This window comes from Kogia breviceps, chromosome 4 (assembly GCF_026419965.1).
Source record: "Kogia breviceps isolate mKogBre1 chromosome 4, mKogBre1 haplotype 1, whole genome shotgun sequence".
In the NCBI taxonomy this organism is placed as follows: domain Eukaryota; kingdom Metazoa; phylum Chordata; class Mammalia; order Artiodactyla; family Physeteridae; genus Kogia; species Kogia breviceps.
Genome location: NC_081313.1, coordinates 122512149 through 122524394, shown reverse-complemented (window position 1 = coordinate 122524394; position 12246 = coordinate 122512149). Strand labels below are relative to the sequence as shown.

The 12246-nt window shown below is 46.0% G+C and overlaps 1 protein-coding gene across 2 annotated transcripts in view; it reads left to right on the top strand.

Moving 5' to 3' along the window:
• The first annotated feature begins 7874 nt into the window (after positions 1 to 7874).
• The window catches only part of PRELID2 (PRELI domain containing 2), an 81158-nt gene continuing 76786 nt past the window's right edge, over positions 7875 to 12246 (top strand). For both annotated transcript variants that reach the window (XM_059062830.2, XM_067033404.1), the window contains exon 1: positions 7875 to 8212. In XM_059062830.2, the coding sequence (XP_058918813.2) occupies positions 7970 to 8212 (243 nt within the window). In that variant the 5' untranslated portion in view covers positions 7875 to 7969. The remainder of the gene's footprint in view (positions 8213 to 12246) is intronic.

Here is a 12246-nt window from a genome sequence, read left to right as displayed (position 1 = left end):
CTATTTCTATGGGTAATTTCTCTAATATTTATGTTTACCTCGAATTTTATTTTCTCATGCTTTCATAAGTCACCAATACCTCTTTTGATTGGCTTATTCTTTCTTCAGAATTATGAATGCCTTTAATCTAAACGCTCTTTTGTGTTCTGCCTTCAAGTCATTCCAGTTTTCTTCCAGTGACTTTGTATCTATTAGTTTACACCTCTGCAGAGAAAAGTTTTGGGAGACTGGATTCTACTCCCTTCGGATGAGTTAACCTCTGCAAGCTTCAGTTTATTCATCTGTAAACTGTGGATAGGAATGATAATGGATGTGGTACTCTACCCAGATCCCCTCTTCAGGACCTATGCTTCCTCCAACCTCCAACCCAAAGCCGACCTCCTCACTGGGAATTGTACTGCACTGCAAGGGAATTGCCTCCCCCAGCCCCTCGCCTCAGTGGGGCTCACCCAGAACCAGAGCTTCTGCTCCTATAGGGTTGGCTGAGACTCAGTTGGAACCATATTTTGGGGCAGATTATCTCTTTGCCTAATCTTGCATTCTTCACTACCTGTGGTTGTATCTCCCAAAGCACCCCCAATCCTCCTGTACGTCATTGACTGATGACATTCACATTTCTGCCTGAGCTCATCAATCCGATAGTCCTTTGAGAAAAGTAATAACTGACTCAAGGCAAAGTTAAGTTGTCTTAAGTTTGTTATTTGTCCCTGAACTCACTCTTATTTTGCCCTGGGGCTCTTCATGGTTGCCTCTTTCCCCTCCAACAGTTCCAGCCCTCCAGTACCTCACTGCTCACACCTTCTTGCCCTAGAAAAATAGGTGGGAAGGGAAAAGACTTGGTAAACTTACTCTCGTTGAGGCTGAATATGTTACCCTTTAGCTTTCTGAGTTACAATTCTTTTGAAATTCTCTCTGTGTGCGTTTTGTTTTACTATTATTGTTCCCTGTATTATGACCACAACTGCCCTTCCATGATTTCTGTTTTTCAGTCTGGTGTGAGATCAGTCTTTTAAAATTGGTCTTCTCAGACAGGAAATAGCTTAGATTCTTTTAAAATTCATGCCATTAATTGCTACCGCTATTACAAAGCAAATTTCCCCTTTTGTAGGAATATCATGAGGTAAATTGGCCTTAAAGAATTCAGTTTTACCAAACAAAATGAATAAAATTCTCAGTAGATTTCTAAACAATCAAGGTGGAAAAAGTAAAAAGAGAGAGTTGAAAATATAAATGTGAAAGGCAGCTCAATTCAAAGGTATCAAGGGTTGGGTTGATTTGCAGATGGAATAAGGCCTGGCAGGCAATAAGGGATTCTTTTCTCTTTTCTTTTTTTCCTGGCATATGAACTCATAACAGCTAAATTTTTCCCCCACATTATATTAGGCAGGAGTCTCAGTTGAAAGTGTTAGAAAACTCAAATTAAGTTAAACAGAAAATGCGATTTACTAGGATTCTGGAGAAACTCAGAAAACCCAAGGAGCTGCAGGAAACAGGGCAACTCATGGATGGGATTCAGGGACTAGACCTGGAAATCTGGTTCCACCAGACTCTCTCTCTTTTTTTTTTTACATCTTTATTGCAGTATAATTGCTTTACAATGGTGTGTTAGTTTCTGCTTTACAACAAAGTGAATCAGCTATACACATTCATATGTTCCTCTTTTCATCTTTGATCTCTGATCACTTGTGTCTGGTGTTGTGGGTTGATACCTTTGTCCTCTAAAAGGTATTGAAGTCCTAATGCCCAGTATCTGTGAATGTGGCCTTATTTGGAAAGAGAATTTTAACAGATGAGCAAGTTAAGATGATGTGTTAGTTTGTTGGGGTTGCCATAACAAAGTACTACAGACTGTGTGGCTCAGACAATATAAATTTATTTCCTGAGAATTCTCTGGAGGTCCAGGGTTAGGACTCTGTGCTCTCACTGCCAAGGGCCTGGGTTCAATCCCTGGTCAGGGAACTAAGATCCCACAGGCTGCGTGGCATGGCCAAGAAAAAAAAAAAAGAAAGAAATTTATTTCCTTACAGTTCTGGTGGCTGGAAGTCTAAGATGAAGATGTTGACAGGGTTATAATGGTCCTTAAAAAAATGTCCTATCTTTTTACCCTGTAACTACCCTTCAGGGACTCTGTTCTAAAAAAGCAATGAAACATGCTGATGAAAATGTACCCACCGGGATTTTCATGATAGCAATAGTTCCTATCATGTCCCTCCCCAGCTCAAAGTTTTCGGTAACTTCCCATTTCACACAGAGATAAAGCCAAAATCTTCACCAATGACCTAGAAGACTCTATGTGACCTACATCCTTATTACTTTTTTGACCTTTTCTCCCAGGACTCTGCTCCAGACACACTGGCCTCAGTTCTCAAATACACCAGGCAAAGGAGCACTGTCTCAGGGCCTTTGAACTCACTCCTCCCTCTACCTGGAATGATCATCCTTCAAGCATGACTTGCTCCCTCTCTTCTTTGAAATCTTCTACTTAAATGTCACTTTGTCTGGGAAGTCTTCCCCTCTGCCCTGCCCCCATTTATCATCCTTCTTCTCCACTTTTTCTCCTTAGCACACATACTTGTGTAATACCAGATATTTTACATATTTATTTTGCTCTGCGTTGGAAATTAAATACTTTCTAGGTTCTCTATAACACGTGGATGGTGTGAGGACCAGCTGGTTCCTTGCCCTGGAACGTTTCTTCTCTGCCTGATTAAAATTCTTGAACTTCCTTTGTGTTGAGCTGCACCCTCAGGCCTGCAAGCCCTTTACTTGCCCAGCCTTAAGACTGAAGAAAGAGCCCAGAGTCACGGACAGAGACATCACCGGTTTAATGGATGGGAGAGCTTACACATCTAAAGCAAGGTCCTGGAGCTACACCCCACTGTCACGCCACCGTCTGCAGGTGGAGGGCAGGGCATGGCAGAAGTCTTTGGCTACGGAGGAATGTGTATGTGTTACCAGTTGCAGGGGGAATTGAAGTCAGGTTACCAGGGAAACCAGCAGAAGGGCACGCCCCTTTGATAAATTATCATAGTGGAGATCGTTCTGATCTAAAGATTAGCACAATCACTAGTTGGGGCTAGGGGCAAGTATGTAGGCATTTACCAATTAGCCTCTACGATTTAGAGGGAAGGTGAGTCATGTGAGTAGGTGTAGTTAAAGCAGGGGATGTACTGAGAGCAAGAGAACTGCTATCCTGAGTGGCCTGACCATACGATTTGTCTGATCAGTGTCATCCTTAATTGGGGGAAAAGAAGTCTGGTTCAATGATGCCATGGGTCTAACTTACCCTGACATTGTGAACTTGTTCTGCGATTTTGCCTTGTTTTCCCTGCAGATTTCTGCTTTGTGCCCTTGTATCCATGCTGTCTGCCCTGAGTCTCTAGTCTATATCTGAAATCTCAGGGAGCCAGAAGGGAATTTAGATATAAAATTGGCCCATGTGGTCATTTTGTTGATGGTGAAACTGAGGTGCAGGGGCAGGAAGGAACTCGCTCAAGGTCATATTCTATGTTAAGTACATTTATGAATTTATTCAATATATACTATGTGCTAGGCACTTGTAGAATAATAGAAAAAATATATATTGGTCTCTGCCCCCCTCCCCCCTACACCACCCCCGTCTCCCACCTCTTAAACTCCTCCTGGCACAGAGCTCCTAAAACCCTTGTCATATCCTAAGTGATAAAAGCACTAGGAGCATATTTTGTTCTAATATTTGGTCTTTGACTCTGTTCCTGACACCAAGCTCCTAAATCCCCTGGAAATTTCTGGGTGATAGGAGTGTCTTTTGTTCTAATGAGGCAACTCTGGGTAGGCTGCTGGATGGGGGCTGATCATCAGAAAGACCAAACCAGGATTAGAAACTTGGAATTTTCAGCCGCATCCCCCATGCACCAGAGACGGGAAATGGGCTGGAAGTGGAGTTAATGATTGATCCTGCCTTCATCCTGTGTGATGAAGCCTTCATAAAAATCTCCAAAGTATGGGGCTTGGAGAGCTTCCAGGTTGCTGAGCATGTGGAGGTGCTGGGGGAGTGGGATGGCTGGAGAGGGCGTGGAAGCTCGATGCCCCTTCCCACCTAGTCCTATGCAACTCTTCTATCTGGATGTTCATCTCTAACCTTTGTCATATCCTTTTATAATAAACAGGTAAACAGTAAGTAAATTGTTTCCCTGAGTTCTGTGAGCTGCTCTAGCAAATTAATTGAACCGTGGGAACCTCTGATTTATAGCCCATCCGGTAATCACCTTGACATGGGCTTGACATCTGGACGGAGGGGCAGTCTTGTGGGAGTGGGCCCTTAACCTGTGGGGTCTGAAGCTATCTCCACATAGATCGTGTCAGAATTGAGTTAAATTGGAGGACACCCAGCTGGTGTCACAGAATTGCCTGATGTGAGGGAAACCCCTACGCATCTCGTGTCAGAAGTGTGAGTGTGGTAGTAATGTGAGAATAAAAGAAACACAAGAGGTGGACTGAGGTTTTTCCTACTCAGCACTGAATAGGGAAGAGTGAATAAAACACAGTTCTTTCCAGTCTGGACAACCTCACAGTTCAATGGAGAATTCACATAAACAGACAATTACAAGACTGGATAAAAAAGATCAGTGACAGAGAGACAGTCAGCATGAAAAGGGTGAGAACAGCACAGAGGTGAGAGGGCAAGGAGAGAAGGTCAGGGCTGAAGCTCTCCATCCACTTAAACCTCACAATATTTATAAAGGGCCAATCATCCATTCATTCCATCCAAATGTATTGGATGTTCTTCTACTGGGACTTGCCTTGAAGATACAAAGATGAGTCTGGTATCTTACAGGCCAAATAAGGTCATGAACTTGTGAGGTTGGCCAGCAAATTTCCAAACTCGAGTCCCTGACTGGTTAAGCCACTCAATTTCAAAGCAAAGGAAATTTGTTTCACAGCCCTTTTCTCTTCCTTGGGACACAGCAGGTAAGTTGTGCAAACTGGCTGTGATTCTGAGCCACAAGACTGCTTGAAGGTGGCCTCCCTTGTCAAGCCTGGCACCCCCTTTCACCTTCAGAGTGCCCTGATGTCCTTGGAACGGGCAGGTAGCATTTGTTCTTACACAAGGCAGTTGGCCAGCCAGCCCAAGTAGAGCCAACAGGTGCTGGGTCCTTTAATCTTTCAGGACACAACCTTGGCCTTTTGTGGCTAGTTAATCAGGAGTGGGTGAGCAGCTGTCCAAGGATACATTCTGGAAGAAATCGGTGGTCCGGGTGGAGCGTGGGCACAGGTCCAATCTGGTAGGAGCTTCTCTTTCACACCCAGTATCCAGCTGCTGTCTGGTTGCAGAGGCAGATTAGAGACACTATCAACTGCACAAGTAAATTATCTCTCCTTTGTAGGCCTGTGTAATTCCCCTTGGACATTGGTGTTTGTTTTCTTCCTGTAAGGATGGGCTGGTGATATAGTAGAGTTGCTTGTGTTTGTTTTTTTCCGGCAAGGATAGGTTGGTGATATAGTAGAGTTGCTTTATACATACATTCAACATGTAATGGCTTTGGTGCCTAACTCTCCACCCCACTTCTCATTCAGTATTTCAAGGTAATGCAGCCCATAGGCTTAGTAAGGTGGGGATTAAGAATTAACTAGTGGGTTTAGCAATTTGGTCCTTGGTGACCTTGACAGCAGTAAGTTCAGTGGAGTGCCAGGGGCCTGAACTGGCTGGAATGGGTTCAAGAGATTATAGGAAAAAAATGGAGAAGAGAGTTGAAATAGAGCTGGAAGAAGATATGGGGTTAAGAGTAGATTTTTTTTTTTAAGATGGAAGAAATCACAGTGTACTTGTATGCCGGTTGTAATGATCCAGTAGAGGCAAAACTGATGATGCAAAAAAGAGGGAGTGGATATGGCTTGAGATGTCATTGAACCAGAAAGAGGACAAAGAACTTTTAGGGATGTGGTAGAGCTGTGTAGGGGAGGATAAAGTTTTCCTTGACCCTCTTAGGGTCCCTGGCTGGATGTGAAAATTAAACTGACAAAAACAGATTAACAGGAGAAAAGCATACACATTTACTTACTGTAAGTTTTATAAGTGACATTGGAGCCTTCCTCAGGAAATGAAGACCTGAAGAAATGGTTAAACCTAAGTGTTTTTATTCTAGGTTTGATGAAGAGTGGGCAGTTGTGGAGAAATATGATAGGACAAAGGGTACGAGGGAAGTGTAGTAAACTGGGGGAAACTTGGCAAGGCCTGTTTGTTCAGATTCTTCCTGGTGACCCTTCATGGAAATAAAGATGCTTCTTTCCTCCGGGTATAGAGGGGCACCTGTTAGAAGAGGGTCTTATGACCTGCTTCAGGGGAGAAGGGCGGGGGACAGCCAGAGAGATCTTCCTGCTTCTGATGTTTTCTCGGACTCCTTCAGCTTAAAATATCCTGTATGCTAAGGTGCATGTTTTAGGATACTGTGTTCTGAACCTCATCAGCTGTTTGTTAAACACAACTGTAATTAAATATTAAATTATATAAATTTACTAGTAAATAGACAATATTTTAAAAGGTAATAGATATTCAAAAAGCTTCTCTTCCTAACTTCATTACTGCCTTTACCATGGTCTGTGTTCTTGCAGTTATGTCTACTGTGAGTGGGTGATGGAAAAGACACCATGCTGGTCATTTCAAATTGTCCGCGGTGGTAGTATTTACATAACAAAAATTGCAGCCATTAGACATCAGGGCCTTGTTTTGGTTTGTTTTTTAAAGGAGAGCTGTTTGTTAACCATCTGCAGCCCATGCCTGGATTTGGTGGACAAGTGGAGAGATTGGCCCTCAACTAAGTGGCAACAGTTTGTCCACAAGAACAGGAGAGAAGGCAGGGCATTTGGACAGGTGGGTCGATAGATGTGGTAGAGAGATGTTTCCTATTTACTAAGGGAAAAAGGAAGCAAGGTAATCACCTGAGAATAAGGCTGGGGAGGGATGTGTTGGAAGTTTGAAGAGAGAGGAGCCTGGGACAGTAAGTGGGTTAGAGAAATGCAGTGTTTTTGTCTAAGCACCATTAAAAAGGCCCCTTGAGGTTGGTGGTTATGAATCTAAAGAGAGGCCTGGGTGTATAGTTTTCCTCCAGGCCCTTTCAGTGGCTTGGGTGAGGCAGTGAGTAAATGGAGAGCTGGATTTATCCGAGGCTAGGGTTTTGCCAGTCCAGTATGACTATGTGTACGCGAGATTATAAAATTTTAAATGAAAAAACCACCACCTCAAAGACCTCCCTTATTTATCTGAGCTGAAATCATGCCGCCTGTAACTTTGACCTATTATCCTGCTCCTTTTTCTATTTTGTTTATTGGGTGTTAAATCATCTAACAGCAGGGACTGTGTGTGCTTTCCTTACTGCGGAATCCAGTGCCTACCACCACAGTGCTTGGCACACAGTAGGTGCTCAGGAAGTAACATGTTTGATAAGTTATTGGATTAATGGATTCACTTGCTTGCTCCATGGTGTTTAACCTTTCATGAGCGTAGGATTTCCTTACGGAGTCAGATGCAGATACGTGCAAATTTTAAATACATGAGATGCAACCTAAAGCCTCAGAGGCAGCTGCCTGGGTAGTGTGAGTAATGCAGTTGTTGGTCTCTGTCACACAGGACTCGGCAACACAAGGGGGGTTATATTACAATCCCTCAACTTGGAGGGAGGGTAGTTTACGTATTTATTATTACTTTTTTTTAGTGCTGCCAAGAGCGTCTTAAGGCTCCAGGAGAGGTGATAACAAAGGCCGCAGTGGCAAGGTCCAAGTCTCCGAGGCACTGTGCCGCGGCTCCCGGGCGGATACTTGGGTCCATAGGCGTGGTCGGGGGCGTGGCGTGGCCAGGACGAGGCGTGACCGGCGCGAGAAGGGGCAAGGCCGGGGCCGGGCCGCTACAGGCGCCTCCAGCCGGCACCACCAGGGGCCCCGGCACCACCCGCGCCCGCAGCACGACGGGACGCTGGCGGAAGGGGGCGGGGGCATGACTGACTGTCTGGTTCTCTGGACAATAAAGTTTCTAAAGTTTGAAGAAGGAGGAGAAAAAAAACCCCCATGCCTCTTCGGCTACCCTGGCGTGGACGCCCTGCGGCCCGGCACATACAGAGTTCCAGCAGCAGTGTGCTCGCGGAGGCGGGGCAGGCGCGCCGGAATGGGGGTCACCGTGGACGTGCACGAGGTGTTCAAGTACCCCTTCGAGCAGGTGGTCGCCAGCTTCCTCCGAAAGGTATTCGCCCCGCTCCATCTCGCCCGGGGCTCGCATTCTCCCGCCCTGCCCCGGTGGCCCAGCGGTCTGCGCTCCGGGCAGCGGGCGCCCGCAGCTCTCCTCACCTCCACTCTGCACCCCTCTGCCAGCTCGGAGGTCCACACCCACGGTCGGGCTCCCCTCGGTCGGTCTCCCCTTCCAACTGCGGGTTTCGCCTCTGGGATGTGCTGGGAGAGGGCGGGGGTGGATTTCCTTGAGAGCTCCCCCACCAGGATGAGGGAAAGGCTCCGTGCGCGGCATCACGTTCACACCCTGCCCCAGCTGGAGGTAGAGTCGTGGGGAACCCAAGTTCTGGAGCCCCGGTGAGGCTGCACAGGGCTTCTCGATCTCTCTAGTACATCGTTGACTCCTTCAAAGCTAGTGGAGGCTGCTGAAGCCATCATCTACCACCTCACCACTTTCTCTTTTATTAACAGCTTGGGGCTTTGGGCAGTCCCCCATGCCTTAGTTTTGTAATATATAAAATGGGAAAAATAATAGTACCACCTCAGGAGTTGTGAGGATTCAAGTGAAATAATTCCCATAAAGTGCTTATCACAGTGACTGATGCTTGCTAAGTTCTTTAAAATATATTGTTGTTTGTGCTACTATAACTGTACACCGTAGCCTCAATATTCAGTGGCTCTCTTGATCTCAAGGGCTGCTCCTGGGACTGTGGCTCGTAACGGTAGAATGGGAAATTTCTTTCTAGTCTGGTTCTGCCTTTTTTTTTTTTTTTTTGCGGTATGCGGGCCTCTCACTGCTGTGGCCTCTCCCGTTGCGGAGCACAGGCTCCGGACGCGCAGGCCTAGCAGCCATGGCTCACGGGCTTAGTTGCTCCGCGGCATGTGGGATCTTCCCGGACCAGGGCACGAACCCGTGTCCCCTGCATCGGCAGGCGGATTCTCAACCACTGCACCACCAGGGAAGCCCTGGTTCTGCCTTTAGTTAGTTCACTTGATGACCTTGGTCAAGGGTCATTTTCTCTCTAGGCTTCAGTTTCTGCATCTAAGATGTGTCCACTTAAAAAAATGCACAGCCTAAAAGTTGAGAATTATGTTTTATTGGGCAGACTTGCTGAGGACTTAAGCCTGGATACAGCCTCTGAGATAGCTCCTTGGGACTGGTCTGAGGAGGTAAGGGAGGGGCCAGTATATATATATAGGAGTTCAAACAAAAAAAAGGATAGTTGACCATCCAAAGATTACTGCTAATTAAAGAAAACGGGACATCTCAAGTTAATGAAATTAGTGTTTTTCTGTGTATGGAAGGATGCAAGAGTCTGGGCTCATTGAAATTCCTTTGATAAGTGCCTTAACTATCTAGGACCTGTATCCTGTTTTTCTCGGTCCTGAATCCCCTCAGGGTGCACCGCTGGGGATGGCTGCAGAGGCTGAAGGACTTACAGCCACAACATCCTTTGTTTACTGAAATGGCAGGTGACATTCTTTGTCCACAGATGAATGTTGTAGCAGATTTTCTTTCAGCTTTCAGATCTTGAGGAAGATTTGCAAGAATTGTAATTTGCCTTGGACAGCTGCCACTGGTGGTGCTTCCGGTGTGCCACCCTGAAGCCTGGGGATGGATTTTTTTAAGTGATAAGACCTGACCTCCATTAGAGGATGCAGTTGGGGGCCCAGGTCACAAAGGAGTGAGTAGGACCCCGGTTAACATGATGTTGCCATGGAGGCCTTTTTTGGGGGGGAATGTCAGCTGGTTAATATTGTGAATTATCTCCTGTATGTAGTACCTGGTACCTACTAGGTACTCAATATAAATCTGATGAATGATGAATGAATAAATGCATGAATAAATGAATTACAGATGTGCTGTAGACTTTGCCTTAGGCTAGGCTTCTGGGCCCTAAAGAGAAAAAGCCAACACCCCACTTTTGTTTTAGGGCTGGCACTTTGGAGTGTGGATTCTCCAGTGCCACTGCCCCTTTAGAAAGCCTTTTTGGATTGTCCTCATCAAGAGGCAATCTCTGCCTTGTCAGAGCTGGAGGGACACTTTGGGCCTCAGCGACCGTCTTCTACAGTGTTGGGTAGTTACTATTGCATGTATCTTTTCCCTCATTAGACTCTAACCTTCCTCGGAGTGGGTCTCACTCCTGAAGAAGCACGTAGCACAGTGCCAAGCTCTCATTTAGAGAGTACTTGGCATGTGTCAAGCTTCTGGGCTAAATGCTTTTCTTTCGTTCAGCAGGTGTTTAGAGACACCTTGTGTGCCAAGCTCTGCGCTGGGTATATGGCACCACAGACAGGCTCTCTTCTCATGGAGCTGATGGTCTCCGGTGGGTGAGACTGACATTAATAAATGATTAACAAGTGAACACGTAACTCCAGCTGATGATGTGTATTTACACAGGGAAAGTTCACAGTGTTGTGAAGTCCCGGAGGGTGGCATTAGGGAAGACTTCTTAGAGAATGTGACATTTGTGTAGTGATGGCTGAAACATGAGACGAGTTTCCTAGGCCAGCGGGGTGGGGGAGGAAGTGCTGTCATACGTTATCACTTTTACTCCTCCCAGCAGCTTCAGGAAGTAGTTATGATTTACTTCCATTCCATGGTCTGGAGAAACTGAGGTTCAGATTCCAAGTTCCCACAGCTATCAAGTGGGAGAGCCAGGATTTCAACACATCTGAATCCAAGCTCACACCCCCTAATCACCAGGCTGTGCTGCCTTGCACATAATAGACACTCAGATAATCACTGAGGGAATACAGTGCTGTAGACTCTACTTTGTGTGCTCTTTATCCAATCTCAGTTTCCTTTTGCCTGCAGTCTTCTCTCAGGGTTTATTCATCTCCTACTGGTTGTGCCTGGTCTAAGGGTATAGCTTTGAAGGTGCGAGGGTGAGAAAATACATTGTTTTGGTTATCTGCTGTGTAACAGATCACCCTAGTGATTTAGTGGCCTAAACCAATGGTAAGCTTTGGATGGAAAGCTTTTAATTCTCACATTTCTACGAGTTGACTGGGCTCAGGTGGGCAGTTTTTAGGTGCCATGTGTTATATAGCTGAGGTCGCTTCTCTAGCTGGGTTCAGTTAGGATCTGGAAGAGTTCTTATACAATACTTAGCAAAGTGCCTGGCACATAGTAAGTAAAAACTGAGGAGGACATTTTGGAAGGTAACACTAGGGAAAGTGGAGGAGAACATTTGCAGAAAAGGTCTAGGGATGGGACAGTGTTATCTCTATGGACACTATACTTCCATTCTTTCTATTCACAAAGCAGTCCTTCAGAGATCCCTGGATGGGACTATGTGACTGTCTCTAGGATGTCAATAAATTCAGTTGCTCTGAGAATTTTTACCTTACGTTATTCATTCTTTTTTCTTTTCTTTCCTCTCTCTCTTTTTTTTTTGGCCACATGGCATGTGGGATCTTAGTTCCCTGACCAGGGATCAAACCTGTGCCCCCTGCAGTAGAAGGGAGGAGTCTTAACCACTGGACCACCCGGGAGGTCCCCACCTTACATTATTTAAAGCCATGAACTGGAAGTCAGTAGACCTGGATTCCAATCATTGTGCTTCCTTCATTAAAAGCAGTTTTTTTTTTTGTTTTTTTTTTTTTTCGGTACGCGGGCCTCTCACTGTTGTGGCCTCTCCCGTTGCGGAGCACAGGCTCCGGACGCACAGGCCCAGTGGCCATGGCTCACGGGCCCAGCCGCTCCGCGGCACGTGGGATCCTCCCGGACCAGGGCACGAACCCGCGTCTCCTGCATCGGCAGGCGGACTCTCAACCACTGCGCCACCAGGGAAGCCCCTAAAAGCAGTTTTGAGGTGGCCTTGGGAAACAGTTTTCACCAGCCTATACTGTGCCCTTGAGCAAATTAGAAAGAGGCATCATCTAGGTGGTCTACACCCATTAGCTCACAGTAAATGGGGCTAGTGGGAGGTGTAGTGGGGCTACTTATGCAAATTAGAAAAAAGTGCTCCTTCTTCTAGGTGCCCAATGGCCTGCTTGACTGGAAAACCTTGTGCAGTGAGCAACATGCACAACCTTATGAGACAA